Source organism: Takifugu rubripes, chromosome 15 (assembly GCF_901000725.2).
Source record: "Takifugu rubripes chromosome 15, fTakRub1.2, whole genome shotgun sequence".
Taxonomy (NCBI): domain Eukaryota; kingdom Metazoa; phylum Chordata; class Actinopteri; order Tetraodontiformes; family Tetraodontidae; genus Takifugu; species Takifugu rubripes.
The window spans coordinates 10,146,135-10,163,709 of NC_042299.1; the positions used below are offsets into that span (position 1 = coordinate 10,146,135).

The following is a 17,575-nucleotide window of genomic DNA, read 5'->3' on the forward strand; positions in this document are numbered from 1 at the left end:
CGTCACATGAGCTTCTTCTCAATCTATCGATCTCTTCTGTTCTTTAGCTCCTTCAGGGGGAGGAGAGCCTGTTAAACCTCATGATGGAGAACTCCATGCAGTCCACTTGGAAAACCCCCCACCTGGGCCGTAAACTGCGAGGGAGCAACAAGTCTCGTACTCGTGGCCTCTCGCAGTCCGCCTCCCCCGGCCGGTCCCCTACGCTCCTGTCCGCCGCCACCCCCTCCTCAGCCTCCAGTCCCTCCACTGCGAAGAACCTGTGGGCGAAGAGGCAGGAGAACTTCAGCCACGTGTGCCAGAGGGGGGAGCGGTCCCGGAGCTCCTTGAAGGCCCTGCACCACCACTTCCATCAGCACCACAGCAGGAATTCTGATATGCACAGGGACCCTCCACCACAGCCGCCCATATCCAAAATGGATTCCTGCCACATCTCGGAAGATCACGACCGGTGGGAAAGCATTCGCTCCAGAAACGGTGTCACAGCAGGGACCGGATCTAGTTTCAGCACAAGCTCATCTCCAGCTCCGGCCTTCAGCCCCCGCCTCACCATTCCCGACACCGGGACCATCCTACAAAGCGGCGTTCCGCGGCTCCGCGTGTCCCGCCAGGCTAAATCCAGAGGGCGGACCTTCAGCTGCCTGGAAGACCTGGCATCTGCAGATCTATCGCTTACTGGAAAGGATTCATCCATGTTGGACGCCGCAGAAACCGACGGGTACTTCTCTGACGGTGAGCAGAGCGACGTAGACACGCGCTCCGGCAGACGCAAACTCCGACTGGCTCAGTTGCATTCTGGGAATGAGGATCTGCTGCGAAGGAGCGTGCTGGCATCCTAAAGAGACTCCAAATACCACGCACACACCCAACGACCCCTGTAGAGTACTTCTCCATCTGTGCCCGTGACACACCTGCTTTTTTCTTGGGATGAATTTGAATGTAGCTGTTTGCCCGGCGTACAGTTAATCTTCTCCACCGGACCGTAGTCTCCCACGTTAGCTTCCCACAACAGAAGAACAAACTCTCCAAAACAAACTCCTCTCTGTTTGCTTTTATATGTCGGATTCGCTCTGTTCCTGGGCTTCGAAGTACCCGTTCCTGGCGTTACGCCTCCGGTATCGGCCAGACTCGGGGACAAACGCTTCTGGGCATTATTGTTTTTATTATGATACATGATGGTTTCAGGGTCTGCTGCACTCCTGGTCTGAGAGGCATCCAATGAGTCATTGTTTTCCTAAACACGTTCAGCGTAAAGACATTCACACCAGATCTGTCCTGAATATCTGCCGACGGAGACGCGGACAGAGTGTATTCAGCCTTGAAAAGCACAACCAGCCGGTCACAGGAGCTGTGATGTAAGCACTCGAGTGTGTTTCGTAGATGCCCAATCGGGGCTGGGGGTCAGCACTCCTTACTTTGACCTCCCCGTTCGCCGAACCCGACGCAGGCCGCAAGAAAAAAATACATAAAAAATGCTCACGCAACGGCCGCTTTCCGTTCTCGGTTTGCCATCCTGTTTTTAAATCCTTTCAAGAAAATTCAGCGTAGAAAACTGTGCCTTCCGTCGCTCACCCTGTGCCCCTGGACCCCTCCCCCTCTGGCCGACCTTATCGCTCAATCAATACATGGATCGATCAGATTGGTAACAATCAAAGGGCCCTGTTGTCTTGGTTACTGAGTGTAGCTAACGTAGTGCCTGAAGGATGTGTCGCAGCGTTTGCCAATAATCAGAAAAGTTTCTGCGCCATTTAGCAAAGCAGAGTCTCGCCGCACTATCGGTGCAAAGAGCTGCATCCTGCCCCCACCCCTGCAACGCCCCCTGCCCCCCAACTGTGTTACTGCAGCCCAGAACATCGGTAATCCAGGTTTGTCCAGATTGTGCTGTGAGGTGGTTTCAAGATTTGTAATGTGGAAAATGGCACCTTAAAAATGAAAGGAGGGAACAATTGTCAGATTAATCGACTGAAAAGATCATGGATTCATATTTATTTCATTTAGCTATGTGTTTAGTAACCCAGATGAGAAGAAAATCAGGTTTTCTGATACAATTTCACTTAAAATCATGAGGATGTTCCAAAGATCACCGTTGACAGTCCTCAATTTCTGCTTGATTTTCATAGATATTGAGGCAAAAGTGACCAAAGTGAGTCTTATTTCTGGTGTACAGAAGCACCCTATTTATTTGCCACCCCTGTCCGTCTATGCAATCGATGACGTCGTGTTAGGACGATGCCGACCTCAGCAGGTTCAAAACGCCAACATGGCCGCCACTAGCGCACCACCTGGACCAGCCTTGGAAACCGATGGCTGCGGCGCCCTTCCTCCTCTTCCATTGAAAGGGTGCTGATGTACTGATCAGCTTCAGAGGCCCACGTTGAGTTTTTGATTTGAGCTGTTTGTAAATTTGGTATTGCAAAATGACGTTTTGTTGTCCTCTCAGAGTTGTATTTTGTACTTAAAGCAGTCCATGGTATTCTCAGGGTTTAAGAATCTCAATAAAAGGTTAGGAAAGTGTATTGAAAATGGACATAAGACAGATATAAATATATATATATATGTATTTTATATCATATACAGTATATATATATAAATATAAGGACTTGTGTATGTCTCAATCTCCACTGTTTAAATTCCTACATGACTACTAAGCATGTTCCTTCACTCAGAACCACAGAACAATCAGACCCGGGCATTTAATTCTCCAGCTGAGAGGGACAGAACCCAAGGAAAGCCCCTTTTTTCAACCCTGCAGCTAAAAGCTGCACTCCCGTTGCAGATTCCGGCGATATACTGTAAGTCGTGAGTGATTTTTAAGGGCTGCTGGACCCAGTACTGATGCACGGCGTACCGAGCCGTCGCCCGAAGTGACCACGCCAAAGCAACGATCTATGGAGGCGGCGCCCTCACGGCTCCTCTACACAAGCACGCCAGTGACGAATGTCTGTCGCTACAGTCCAGGATAGCTCGCTTTTGCCCACGTCTCTGCCCGGTTCTCCCTGACGATGGGCCTAACTTGGTTTCTTCCTGATCTACATTCACAGTTGTGGACAGATTTAAGTTAGAACCCCCCCCCCGCGCAGCCCCTTCAGATAAAGCCAAATGTTGCTGAGCTGAATACACAGGCAGAGCTGGTATAACAGGGTTATGAAGTCCAAGATGACTAGTTTTTTATGTGTGAATGGTCTCGAGTTTATCAGGAAGACAGAGCGAAACATCCCCTCGCAGCATATATGAGAGTATTATTCCATGAGGCAGGGCAGCGTTCCGTCTCCTCCGAGTTTCAGGTGTAGCCATCAAGAAGGCTTGTTTGTCCTCGCCGTAGACAGGCAGACCCTTCCGTGAAAGGGGGCAAGGACTTGCAAATCACTGTTACAGAATTAGTGATTCAGGAATAACGTGGCCACTGTACCAACGAGACCGACTGCTGCGACGTACCGGGATCTAACCGGGCCTCGTCGCAGATTTCCCGTCAGCGTGACGTAAAAGCGTAACTCGGTTTCAACAATCAGTCTTCTCAGTAGCCTGTTTTTTTTTTAGACTGGTATTAGTAAAAGGCCTCACATTTATGGCCTTTTTACGTGGTAGCAGATGCTAAGGCGGCACAGCAGCGGAAGGAAAAAAGGTTGTTTTGGAGTTTTTCTCTCTTAGGTGACGTCCTGTTGGTGGAGAAATGGTCCTTTTTTCCCTTCTTGTACTGTGCAGCCTTGGCATACACAAACTGGTTATTATTCTATATTTACAGCGTGGCTTCGATGCCCTCTCCTTCCACTTGGTAGATACTGTAGATGTTTTGACAGGTTCTTTTTTTTTTATCAGTAACCACAACACAACTTCAGCTTGTCTTCTGTGTGGTACGCCGCTGCGGGCGTTGGCTAACGGCCCACAACCTTCTCTGACCATCTCTGAGGAGTACAAATCTATCTCAACACATCATTGGAGATCCCACCCCCCAAAATTTATTAATCTGTAATATAGGTCATGGCATTTAGCCTGAAAATGAAGCATGAATGTCAGCCTCCTTTGGGTGCAACATGATTGTCGATGGTTCGCACCTGCAATCACAGCGGCCATAAATAGCGGCCTCGTCGATTCTGTGCCACATAAATAAGATGGAGGGCTCAGAGCGCTTAATGGCAGGTCACGAACACCCTCACACACAATGGTGCATTTCACCTTGACTTGCACTCAGCGGCTGCTTAAAGCCAGCGCCGTGCGCCGTTGAGACACTGTTGTAAAACACTCGGAGGCGTCAGCACACCAGCCGGGGCTTCAAACAGGCTGGTAGACGAGGGGCTTCTTCAGGCAAATGCCCACAGTTCCACTGAGGTGGGGCGAGTAATGGCACCAAGCCAAAGGTGTAATAGGCTGATCCAAAGTTACGATTGTTCCCTACTCAAAACCATCACCAAAAAGTATCACCGAGTCTCCTGATCTTGTGATCCGTTGCACGGCAAGGGCAGTAAAGCCACGGTTTGGGTTTCTTTCTCTCGCCTCTTCGCTCAACTGAAAACCGAACCGCAGCTGAATTTATCGACCCTTCTGTAAAAATCTCGTCAGTTTCTTTGTACTGTGACTGATTCCGTGACCCCTCCATGCTTCCTGTTTCCAGTGAAACCATCCAACCCTGGCTTTACTGCCTGCTGCACAAACCCACGGAGCCGCGTACCACTGGAGTGTATACACAACTACAATAATGTATTATACTGTTCAAATACTAGAAACATTATCTGTGTTTTGGGTTTCTCTCTCTTTTTATTTTTTTTTGTAATGCTGTAGCTGGCCGCTGTGACTCGCATCAAACTAGAGTGCTGACTCATTTTCTGCTTCCTCCTTTTGTTCCGTTTTATTGGTGGTTTGGTGTCCTCGCCGTTGGAGGGGGTGGAGGAGGGAGGTGGGGGAGGTGTTGCACAGATCGGAGGTTTCGCCCAAAAGAGGAGACGCAGCGGAGGCAGAGATGAGCTTGTTTGTCTGGTGGAAACTAATGGAGGCGCAGCTGTGATTTCTTTGATTGACGGCCCATAATCAATACCTGCAAGTGCAGGGCTGAATAATATTAGCAAATTAGCATAGCCGAGAAAGCTCCCAGTTTATGTCTTCATGGTTCTATTGATCAGCAGAAGAAAACCCACCACTCGGGCGATCAATAGATTAAGCAAGCAATTAGACTATCGATGAGATGAAGCTTTTGACCCTGAGATGAGCGCCCTTTCCCCCCCAGAGACCCACATGAGCTGATAGATAACAGATGGATGTAACATTAGCACAGGTTTAATGTGAGACATCACTCCACTAGTTGCCTTTCTGTCATTTTCCTCTCAAATCTGGCTCAACCAAACATAACAAATGTGCCTTTTTATGCCTGAAAGCTTAAAAAAAAAACACCATCTTTATTTATTTCTTTTTAAATGACACACATTCATGCTGGAGCCTGTCATTGAGATTCAGGAAGCGGTGAAATGTTTTAGAAAAAGAACCTCCCATCTGTACAGACTGTGCACCCTCCTCCCCCCCATCTTCTCCATCCTCAGTCCCTAAAACCTCCGGTTTTATTGATTCGCCAACACATCCCCTTCCCCCCAACACCCCTCACCCCCCCACCCCTCCCTGCCCAGCGGTCGGAGATCCTCGCCCAGCCTGTGGAACGTGCAAAAATGGCTTTGTGACGATGAAAAAAAGAAATGTCTGTAGCTTTAAGGACAAATAATGACAGGCACGTGTCGCTGTGCAACGTGTGAAGAGGGGGAAAACATTGCATTCTGCTCAGCTGGTACGGAGGGAGGGAGGGAGAGATGGAGAGAGGAGAGGTATGTTTACTGAAGCAGAGCCAGAGGAGCAGACAGAAAGTACAACTTGTTCTTTCCCCGCTCTTCTGTTTGCAGCCTGTCCACACACTCGAGTTAACAAGCAGCTAATCGAGACACCAAACACTCCTCTTTTTCCCTCTCGTCCTCGCTTTATTTCTTCCTTTGTTTACAAACCATCAGCGGTTAGACGCAAAAGAAGCGAGCGTGCAATGCAGAATGTTTTGTTCTGGTGTTCAGACAGAGAGAATGAAATAACGTCTCAAAAGGACAATGCTGGCAAAATCCTGTTCCATTCTGTCAACAACTGCAGTGAAAAGGCCGATGTAATTATCTCCACCAAGGGACACAAACACGTATCCCTCCACAGCAGAAAATAGGCCCTAACAGCTGTGGCCTTTTTAAAATGTGAAATAAAAAAGAAAGATTAGAGAAGGCGATTAGAACCAACTTTTATGTTCAACGATCTCAGTTTATGTGAATGGGAGCTCTCCTTGGGGGGGTAAGTGCAGAGATAGCCATGTTATTGTTAAACAGTAGTGACCTGTAGGTCAACGTTTCCTAACTGAACTATCTGAGATTTTAAACAATCTTTTCGCTGTTTTTGTTGGTGGAAAATAGAGGGAATGGGTTTTACTCCTTTGTTATATTTTAATATCCAGACTGTCACACTGGCTCCTGAGTTGGAGACTTGAGCAGCTCTCTCGCTATCCTTTAACATCTGCTTCCACCATTAGGCGACTGGGAGGCTTCACTTGGCCGTATATAAAGTTTAAATTCTGGAGCCGATGCTGAGGCTTAGACAGGAAGTGGTGAGAATAGGAGTGACTCCAGTGCAGGCACTGGAGACGCTTTACTTCCAGGTGTAAATGCAATCTGGGTAAATCATTCAGACGCCTTCGAAACAGTTCTCCCCATCCCCCCCCCCCCCCCCCCCCCCCCCCCCGTCTCTCCTGGTTTTATTTGTTTACATCTTCCTCCATTCTGGACCTCACAGTATTTAATCTCCGTATATCCCTCCACTGCTGTCTCCATATCAACAAATATAACAAACATTGTTGAAATAATCTCAAATTGTCTGTTTCCTCTCTCTCAGCTCTCCTGTACTATGAAATATTCAGTGTCCTTCTGCAGCAGGGCCCATCTAAAGTCCCCTTTCCTCCTCTTCCTGTCTTATTTGTCCTTATTAAGGTGTCGGGGTCTCTGCTCTCACGTCCGCTCTGTCCTCTGATCCGCATCAGTTCTTCAACACAATAATATGAATGTTGCAGGAGTTCATCCTTCTGTACTCTTTGTTTCAAAGAATGTTGTGCCATTTGTTAATAGCAAAGGAAAATATCGAACGTATATTAAAAAAAGAAGCTATTTTAAATTATTTTTTGGCTTTTTTGCTATATTTATTTTCTTGTATTAGAACCTTCTTTGTAGGCGGGGGAAAAAAAACAAAAAATGTATTTTTCATTAGTGCGAAAATCCTATTTTCTTCCTTTTTGTACAATTTTAATGTTTTAAGCAAAACTTTGAAAAGCAATATGATGATGACGGTGTTTCCTGTGACTGTATCTGCATGCTGTTTGTGTTGCCTTAACGATGGCTGCATCCCAACCCCCCCCCCCCCCCCCCCCCCCCCCTCCTGGCCCCACCTGTACCCCCTCCCTCGACCTCCGACGTCATCTGGTGTCCCAGTCCCTCCTGATCTAATCCAGACCAGTCCAGTGCAGTCAATAAAGCAGTGCTTTCTGTGTATGCACACCTGTCGGCGTCTCTGGTCACCACACAAACACACTCAGACTTGCTCAGATTACAACTTTTAATACCTTTTTCTGTCAAGAACTATAAGAAACACATTCAATAGGTCAAATATCGCAATGATAAAGTCTAAAAACAAGAAATCTAAACAGAATCATGAGCTTGAGTCATAGTAAACTCTGCCACCAACGCAAATGTGCTTCGATTTCTTTGATCACTTTGATAATGGCAGCTTCATCAGAGAAGCATCCAACAAAAATCCACAATCAGCCGCCGCTGGAAGCGCCAGGATGTCGCCGTCTCAGAGTTTATACAAAGATGTGAAAGGAGGAGCCGTGATGCCAAAGATTCTCAGTCTGATTAAACAAAAAAATCAAACAAAAAAAAGGACTGAGCTGATTCAAGGGTGCGGCTTCGCTCTGGCCCCAGAAGATCAGGGACAGAGGAACCGTGCGGGGATCCGAACCAGGAAAATCCAAAGGAAAAAAGACATTCGGCTGCCAGAGGCCTGAAACTGCAGCCAGCACATTCTTCTTTTTCCCTCGGCGGCACCCAAACAATGTGCCAAGTCAGTTTTGGAGCATCTTCACAAAAGAAATGTGGAAATCCGTCTGCTGCCTTGAGTTAAATATTCAAGAAGAACTAGACGTGAAAGGAGTGAAAAGTGAGCTCATAGCAAGTCTTCTGTAGATCGTTCAACAATGAAAGTTCTGTTTTAAGTGCTCATCCTGACAAATTACTTTTCATCGACACTTAACGATGCAGAAATGGAGGCGCTCCTGAAGCTTCAGTGCCTCTAAATCAGTGGTGACATTAAATCAAAGTCCGCGGAGAAAGAGGCGTCATTCTTCCGGCGACATCTGTTGCAGACGCTGTTCTCTTGTTGCCTCCTGGTGAACACGGTGGCAGAGCTTTTAACCGCTGTTACTAGGCCAGAACCCCCCACACCCCCACCCGAGTTGGCCCATCTCCCCTTCAGTGTATTTGTTTTGATCCTGATTAGCTGTTGTGGTTTGATGGTGCTGATGTATCAGCGCCAGCCACAGGGGGCGCACTTCTCCCAGAACGATCCAAAATGGTTTAATGGGGTATTCTCATTTTTTAATACTGTCAGAGTGTTGCTATTTTTCTAGCCAGGAGGAAGAATGTCGAGCTCCAGCAGCAGGTTAGGGCCTGAGGGGGCGGAGCCAGAGTCACACCTTTGCAATGAGGTAAAGGTGTTAAAGGTAGTATAGTTTTATTTTAATGCTGTCTGACAGCATCAGTCCTGATCATCAGTCCTGTCGCCTGGACTCTCTATCATTCTCTGCTCCCCGGGGTCCCTTATCAGCCCCGCTCCACGTCCTCCGGTCCAAGCCGGCGGCTTCATATGTTGGATGTTGAGACCACGCAGAGCAACAGCGGGCTAAAATGTTAGGAGGCCTCGGGGGTTCATCATGTTCCCCGGGAGTTGTAAGTCATCCCTTAAAGAAATAAACAATGGACTTCGACAGAGAACTTGGCCCAAGAAGAGAAGAAAGAAAGAGCTCAGGCTATGGAGGAGGGTTTGTTTTTGCTGCTCTTGGTCTGCGTCCAGGACACGCAGTGACCAAGCGCTTCCCGTATGACACCCTTTGTAAACACTTCAGGGGGAGGTGAGGCCGGATAACCGTTAAAAGCAAGAACAGCACAACTGAACAGCGAGAAGGAGACACATCGTATCAGATGAATTGGAAATCTCAGAACTGTTGTAATAATGACAGATGTTTGGATTTGGGGACCCGAACATGGAACTGGTAGAGGTCAAAGGTCAATCCTGGTGTCCATTTGTCTCAGCGTGTCACCTTTTTATCGTCGCTTCGGTAACAATATCACATTGATGACGTCTGTGAGTCACAAGGTCAAACGTTGCTGCAAAGGAAATAAAAAGTCCCAGCTATGTTTAAGTCTGTGTCAAATCTGGATGCTGCCCACCTGAAGGAAAACAGCCTGCTTAGCTTTTTCAGAGGGATTGTGATCTGGCTGCCAATTATGATCAGCTAACAGACATTCCTTCAGTCCCAGGAGACCATCCTCAAAGAGCACTCGCTGATACCAAGTCAATTTATGCACAGCTCAGAGGAGGAGAAGCCACTTCATCTACTCCACCATCTCAGGTTCATTATTTTTACTAATTTAGATTCGCACAGACTTCAGTAAATGTGCCCGCGGGTCCAAGTTTGGGTTTATTTACTCCTCCAGGGGAAAAGAACAGCAGCAGTGCAAATTGTGCAACCTTTCAGGTCACATTTCCACAGTAATTATTTACTTGTGCCTTCTTCCCAGACAAGAACATTAAAGCGTGCAGCCCGCAGCGTCTCTCCCAGAGAAGACGCCGATGGAGCTGCTAGCTGATGTGAGAGGACGGGTAAATAAGTGTCACATAAAATGTAATCTCTAATGTGAAACTTGACTGTTTTAAGACACAAGTGCACAGCTTGAACCTGGCACAGACATTTAAGACAATCTATTGCCGCAGCATGTGTTAAAAACCAAGACTAATTAATCCTAAGGATATTTGATATGTTTTGTGAACTAACGTTGAGCCTAAAAATCAAGCACTTCCAGGACATTATGGAAAACTTCGTTAATAAACATGTCAGCCGACAGGGGGCAGAATAGAGGCAAACCTCCAAAGGAGATAACATAAAAATTTAATGTGAAACCATGCTTCTGTGCATACAAAGCACCATAAATTCTTCTTATTATTATTCTCAGACAATGAACTTTAAGAAAAGTCGTATTATTTAGCAGATTTTTAAAGTGTAGTTTATTGAAAATTCGCCTCTTGCCAGAATAAATATAATTAGTGTTAATGTATTCATTTCCAGGTGACTTAAAAAATAATTCTAATTTAATTAATTTGATTCTGGCCACCATGTGATTAAAGTTTTATTCAGTGAAGGTAGACAAGAGACCACAAGAGCGTCACAGATGGGGGCAACCAGCGCTCAGCCCAGCTCCTGTACTGCCCCCTGCTGGCTCAATGTTAAATAATACCCCTCAGTGCAGAGGCACATCTGTGGAAAAGCTAACACATAAAAAGATAATTATCTTGGAAAAGCACAGCGCCCCCCGCTCATCAATGCTGGAGTTATTAGAAATTAATTTGGGCGGAAAATATTTTAGGAATGACGTTCACTTTTGTACTCCATTCCATTAATTAGCAGAGCCATTTTATAGACATTTATGGAGCCTCGTAAAATGTGAGTGCATGAACGTTCCGTCAGAATTAAAGGGACATTTCTTATTTCAGTCCCTGTTAACGTGCATGTTGGCCTGGCCTGTTTGTATCAGTGTGTTATGTGATCAGCTGCAAAGATGACACGTAATTGTTGATTATACACACACACACACACACACACACACACACACACACACACACACACATTGTGCCAGTTTTCGAGATGCTTATTTAATCGTGCTGTTTTGGGAAAAGGGAAATGGTTGAATCTTTCATAACAACTGCGACAGAGTGGATTCTGCTCACCGTTCATGACGTCACTGCCATAAACACGTGTGAACAACAATGTGCAAAGGTTGTGGGTTTGTGACTCAGCTGATCCATGAACGATATTCAGGATTCGAAGACCGTTTGTCCATTCTGGGCTACCGTAGAAACATAACTGGCACCCATCTTAACATGAACATGTATTTTTCGGCATAGTATTGCCTAATTTTGGTGTGTGTGTGTGTGTGTGGGGGGGGGGGGGAGGGGTAGGGTTACGTAACAGTGACTAATCCCATGGATGCTTTTATTTTGAAATGACGCATGCTTGTTCTTGTCCATCTGAGTCGCCATAAAGTAAAGCTAAAGGTAAGAGGGTAAATCTGCCTTCTTATGCCCGTGAACTCATTTTATAGACTTCTTTAATCTCTGGACCGTTTCTCACACAGCACATTCGGCTGATTTATAAGGGGGCTGAATATGTCCACACTCGCTCCATCCCATCCATCAGGGCAGACGCGCTCAGCAGGGGGAGGGCTCCAGCTTCCTGCAGGATGGTGAACAGGCTTGGTTACAGCACAATCGATGAAGGTATTGATCTAGATTTGAAGTCCCCCAGTGACACTTGATGCGTTTCAGGTGAAAACTTGCTCATTTTTTTGTATTAATACAGGTCCAACCGCAGCCCGTAACTCCACTTTATTCATTTTTACTGAAGGAATTCTTGTTAATCATACAAAAAATAGCATTATGGATCAATGTTAAAGTTTGTTATTCATTGAAAACATTTATTACATATTTTTTTTAATGATGCAAACAACAGTGAGTCCCACCCTGGCTGGAACAGCTCATCTTTGTCATAATGGGGGAATGAAACAGACACAGAGACAGAAACAGAAAAAAGGTTTGAATTCGTTTCTGCATTCGTTTAAAGAGGAAATTATGGCATCTTCTTCCCCTCCTACTGTATTATGGTCAATAAAATCAAAAGAAGGCATGCATAATAGTCTCTAATGCACATATCAAAGGATACCACTTGGAAAAAAAAAAAAAGATCCATGTACGATGTTTAGGTACATTTCATATACGTTTAATGGCCCCCCTACTAAAGGTGCGGTCTAGATTTCTGGATCCTCGTGTGTCTGTTTGGTTACTTGATTCAAAAACCACTAAAAATTACACCTGTGGGACGACCTTTGACCCCTGCGCTCGTTCCTCCATCTCTCCCTGTTTTATTCTGAAAATCCGCTTACTTAAATAGTTTCAAACGCTGATCGTGGTGTCGCCTACACTTTCCATCTATGATACCCCCCCCCCCCCCAAACACAAACACTCCACGCTTTCTTGTTGGAAAGAAGCGTCCGCCGACGACTGGGATCCGTTCAGGGCTGCCGCGCCCGTGAAAGACAGATCGTATTAAACGGGATTGAAAGCTCGAAGACGCAATAGTTCTTTTTGAATGAACGACAGGCGTGCATCTATATCCTGGGCTGTATACGTGGCCACGCTTTTTATTTACTGAAATGTCGAGAAGAGAGAAAGAAAAAAAAGAACAAGGTAAAGGACAAAGCAAACCACATAGATTAAATACCATGTAGAATGAATGTCTTTACTGTTATAAAAGTGTACTGCAATGTATTCAACTACGCTGCTCTCTTGCTGCTCAAAATGAGTTGGAGAGGGGGGAGACCTGGGGGGGGTCGGAATAACAATGGAATCATATACAGATTTACAATTATGATGCTTTAACACTCACGCTCGACGGATGGCAGGAAGGGGGGGAGAGGGGGTGAAAAGACAGATGTGTGTGTGTGTGTCGGTATAAATTCTCAAAGTGCTGAACCAAATGTTCCACCGATAAAAGTCTATTTGGATCAAGTTGTACTGGATTCTCTGGAAGTGAAGGCAGACTGGTATGACCGGACATGGAGCTGAGTGTACTGGTGGTCACGGTGGGCGTCTTGAGTGGCTGGGTTGAGCGTCCCCCCTCCTCCTTTCATGATGGTGATGCTGATGGTGGCGGCTCCGTTACTCGATGTAGTTGGAGAGCCAGCGGAATCCTTCGCCGTAGCCCTGCCGCTTCAGCACGCTGCACATGAACACCTCCAGTGGTCTCGCGTTCAGCTCGTTCATGGGAAGGGTACCCTGGGGTGGGGGGGGGGGCAAACATACAGGAAGCTTTAGAACGTACACACTCCTAGATAAAGACTGAGTGGCTTCGCTGGCCGACCTTTCCTGTTGTCTGCCCGTACAATCCAAACATTTCCCTCAGCCTCTCCTCGCTGATGGCCTCTGGTCTGTCGATCTTGTTGCCCAGGATGAGGATAGGCACGTTTCCGATGGTCTCGTCTGTCATTAGTGCCTGGCAAACGTCACGTGGACAGAAACAGTCGCGTTACAAGACAAGCTCAGCCGCCGCCGGGATGCGTGGCGGCCGGCCGGGGACACTCACGTCGAGTTCTGTTTTCGATTCGCCCAATCTTGGAAAGTCTGCGCAATCCACGAGAAAGACGATTCCGTTGATGGCGGGGAGGTAGTTTTTCCACACTCTGCGGGCTGCAAACAGGAGAATCAGTCCTGCCGCTCTGAACTGGCGACGCTTAAAAAAGAAATGCCGTCGGGATGGAATCATCCGTGGCGCCGGCTGACTCACCTTGTGCGTGGCCTCCAAGGTCGAAGGTGGTGAAAGTCATGCCGGCGATTTTCAGCTCTTCCGAGGCTGCGGAGATAAAAGCAAAGCTGGAACGTGCTCACTTTGATATGCTTGTATGTTTAGCCTTGCTGGTGTGTGTGTGTGTGTGTGTGTGTGTGTGTGTGTGTGGGGGGGCTCACTTGGATGTAAAGTCGGCACATGCTGTCCCAGTCTGTCGTCTTTGAGCATGTGCAGTAGCGTCGTTTTGCCGGCATTGTCCAGGCCAAGAAACACTAACTTGCCAGATTTCTTGTACAGTCCTGAAGGAGGAAACGATCCGAGTTAACCTCAGCGGCGCCGGCGCCAGAGACCGGTTTGCTTTTAGGGTTTCACACAGGACGCAAACTGGGTGACGACTCCAGCCGGTGGAGGTTTAGGAACGTCTAACATCTTGGTGAGGAGTGACACCAGCTCTAAACAGTTAGAGGCTGGAGGTAGAGAGCAGGGTATGAGCGATGGTGACGAGCTGAGTCAGTCCAGATATGTTGGCCCACAGACGCATCAGGACGCCACATCAGGACAGGACAGACATCCCTCAGATGTTGTTTACGTCGCTATAATGATGGAACCCATGTCCAAACATGTCTGACAGAAGGTTGCCAGTCGTAGGGTCAATGAGCTGAACCGTAAACGGCCACGCGTCCACGTGCTCGGGGGTCTGACGCTGCTCATGTGCTCGTTCTATCGCTGCTTATGATCAGTGTTTCACCCAGAAACTGAAACCTTCTCCTGTATGAGTCACTTGACACTGACACCCAATAGATTTGTGGCTGAATGAGCTCTGCTGTACGTCACCATTACTCACGACTGCTGTGTTACTGGTTTGACAGGGAGAACAGGACGATCGGCTCTTTCGGAGCATGTGAGAGGCTGCTACACATCCGGTGATGTTCAAGCAGATATCACAGGAAGAACCACTCCGAAACATCCGAGAACTCTGTTAAGCTTTAATAGGATTAAATATTTGCGTGTGATGGGGGTACTCACCTATGAACTGTAGTACGCTACTGACACTGTTATAAAAGAAATCAATTAGGAATGACATGTCCGGGGTCGGTAAATCCTGGAAACACAAGAAACCCAATATCAAGAGTGAAATAAAGAAAAGAGGAAGCAATCGTTATGCTAATCAGTTCATTAATATATGGATTATGATGATGATATTTAACTTCTTTTTACTGTCCTGTTAAAATGTTGATAAAGATCAATGGTACGCTATTTTATGGAACATTCTATCATTATTTCTTGGGAACATTTCACATAAAAACATTGGAGACAGTGATTCTTGATACTACCAACAACAGATAGCAGTGATATAATCTAGATATGACCAAACTGATTCATTAACAATGACAAAGGGGGAAAAAAGGCAATAACTGACTGGATCACATCATATAGCATCCCCCCAAATTCTTGTTTCAACTTAATAAAAATAACCGAGGCACAATAAATGCACGAAGAAAGAGAATACAAGATATTAGAGGAAACTTTCTGCTGAATATCTGGAACTACTGATAAGTACATTGCGTGGCTATCAACAGAGGCTGATAAGCCTCTTCTAGAATCTTCTCCTCACGCACCATCCGACAGTCTTTCTGAGACAAACCCTCCCATATGGGTCTCATAAATGAACCTCAGGGTTCAGTGACAACTCAGTAATTGTGCTCCATTCAAAACAGAGCCAGAGCAGAAGGGAAACCAATCAATGGCCCTCTGTCTGCTGACGCGCTAAACCGCTTCCTCTGGCATAGACCGGGTTTTACATGAGCGTGCCGTCAAATATGGCTGGATTAATCAAACCCCTTCACTCCGCCGGTCATGAAGAACAAACCCCGACACCAGTTGTCCCTCCAGGAAATAAAGCGGGACACGCAAACAACTTTCTATTAAATGTACAGAAGCGTTGGGACGCGGCGAGTCGGAGCAGACCTCTATTCTGACTTACGCAACGTTTGAACAGCAACAGGGCTAAAGTATAAACCTGCCAAAGTTCAAGATCGTCCAAATACAGCTGAGACACACGTCACTGGCTGCTGCGCTTCAGTCGTGCACGCTGTAGCGCTCCTGGCTGGTGTTGCAGAACCCGAGCACGGTGGGACGCGGACCTGGACCTGAGACTGTTTGACAGGAACTAGTAACAACTCTTGGCAAATAACAGTTAAGGTAGAACTAATTTACAGGCGTCTGCACACAGAAAACCCGTGGCGAGCCGAGCCGAGCCTGCCTGAACGCCAGACTTTTTACTTGTTTTAAAGGATCTGGGTTTGGTGTGTTCACAGCTGTACAGAATGTTTAAAAACGCTCAAGCCAATCAACTGCCACCCACAGCAGGGGCCATAAATGGTTACTATGACAATCTTACCTAATAAAATCTGTGACAGCTCGTTCCAAATTTACAGTGACAACATGATCATTTCTTTAAGTCAGCTCTTTCAGCCTACGAATGAGAGTGCAGTTTTATGCAACTGACAGCAGTTTTAAAAGTTTCAACGTACTCTACGCTAGTTTAAGACGTGTCAATGAGAAAAGCCATACGTGAAATACATGAAAACAAGCTACATCTGCCAACATATTTCTGAATAATGGGTTTTAAATGATCAGTTATTCCGGCTACTCTACCTCGGGTATGGCTTTTACATCATTCTGACACACAAGTTTAATGTAATGAGATCGCGATTAAATAGTTAAAATCACGTTAGACAAGCGCGATGCTGTCAGATAAAGTCCTGCTACTGTCAACGTAGCAGCGAAGCTTGCTAACGTTTAAGCGTCTAAGCGACACCGATACTGACCGCCTGTAATAGTTTCTTCGTGTTCTTCGATAGTTACAATAAAACTACAATGGACAAATTAACTTTAGTGTCGAAGTCACGCAAGGTGAAATTTGCAATAAGCAAGCGAGAGGCCAGTGGGTATGCTAACTAGCAGGAAGCAACTAGCTACGTGTCATATTCTCTTAAGACGACGTTGAACAGAGGCTAGGTTAGCTATCCAAGCATTAGCCTGAGAAATCGCAAACATGAAAGTAAAACTGGAAATCAACAATAGCACGCCTCGGGGTTTTCATTATAAAGGGGAATGTTCATAGGAACGCAACAAGGGACTAATGACAATTTATAACACGAACAGGTCCGCTAAAGAACTAGTAAGCTAAAGATTTTGTGTTAGCCGAGCTAACAGCATCGTAAGAAGCCGGGATAATTCGCTAGCCGAGCCTTCACATATGATCCTTTTCTGACCAACTTGGAGAAAACATATCGAAAACGTACCCACTGTTCAGATGAAAACTAATTGGCCCGATGTGTCCGTTCTTATTGTCATGTAAGTTGGTCCCGTGGCAGGAAAAATAGAGAGCCTGCAAATGACCAGGTCTTCCTCTCCTTTTCGTGTGTTGCTCTGAGCCACGACACAGCAATGGCTGTCGGAGAACTCCCAGAACTCTGCCCAGCCGCTTCCTGTTTATGTTTCACAACAATCATTCCGGGTGGAGAACTGCACCGCAACACGGTGGCCAACATCATTCTATTATTTGCGCTCCACGCGTCGCAAAAAAATATAATTGTCTTTGGAAAATAAATCTCTATATATTACCTCACAGTGTAGCGCAATATTTGATACAGAGATGGCAATGGAATGAAAATACACCTTTTTATAATCTGAATGTCAGCCTTTTCCCGGTGTAATTAAAATTATAACAATTTGAAATCGATTTATGGCCTCTGTGTGGTTTATCACTTCGCCCCCTCACCTTCACCTTGATGCGCAGTCGTTTTTGTAATTGTAAGAATTATTTTTGGTCATTACCAACATACATATGCGAGTTGCCGCTCTTCTCTTGTTTCTGGTACACTCGTAAATCCAGAACACCAG

The 17,575-nt window shown here is 46.2% G+C and overlaps 2 protein-coding genes across 5 annotated transcripts in view; one reads left to right on the forward strand and one right to left on the reverse strand.

The window, feature by feature from the left end:
* The window catches only part of jade2 (jade family PHD finger 2), a 72,479-nt gene extending 64,929 nt beyond the window's left edge, over positions 1-7,550 (forward strand). Inside the window, exon 14 of the mRNA XM_011611350.2 lies at positions 48-7,550. Coding sequence (XP_011609652.2) covers positions 48-836 — 789 coding nt within the window. The 3' untranslated portion in view covers positions 837-7,550. The remainder of the gene's footprint in view (positions 1-47) is intronic.
* A 4,146-nt stretch (positions 7,551-11,696) lies between these two features.
* On the reverse strand, positions 11,697-17,540 carry sar1b (secretion associated, Ras related GTPase 1B). 4 transcript variants are annotated; one of them, XM_011611351.2, is made up of 7 exons: positions 17,518-17,540; positions 14,693-14,768; positions 13,846-13,965; positions 13,667-13,732; positions 13,466-13,569; positions 13,244-13,375; positions 11,697-13,158 (listed from the first exon to the last, which is right to left on the reverse strand). In XM_011611351.2, exons 2-7 carry the CDS (start codon positions 14,748-14,750, stop codon positions 13,042-13,044), a joined length of 597 nt encoding a protein of 198 aa, XP_011609653.2. In that variant the 5' UTR covers positions 14,751-14,768; positions 17,518-17,540; the 3' UTR covers positions 11,697-13,041. The 4 variants fall into 4 exon arrangements, with proteins under 4 accessions (XP_011609653.2, XP_011609655.1, XP_029703910.1 ...); XM_011611353.2 differs by lacking the exon at positions 17,518-17,540 and adding an exon at positions 17,454-17,477; XM_029848050.1 differs by lacking the exon at positions 17,518-17,540 and adding an exon at positions 16,979-17,147.
* Between the last annotated feature and the right edge of the window lie 35 nt (positions 17,541-17,575).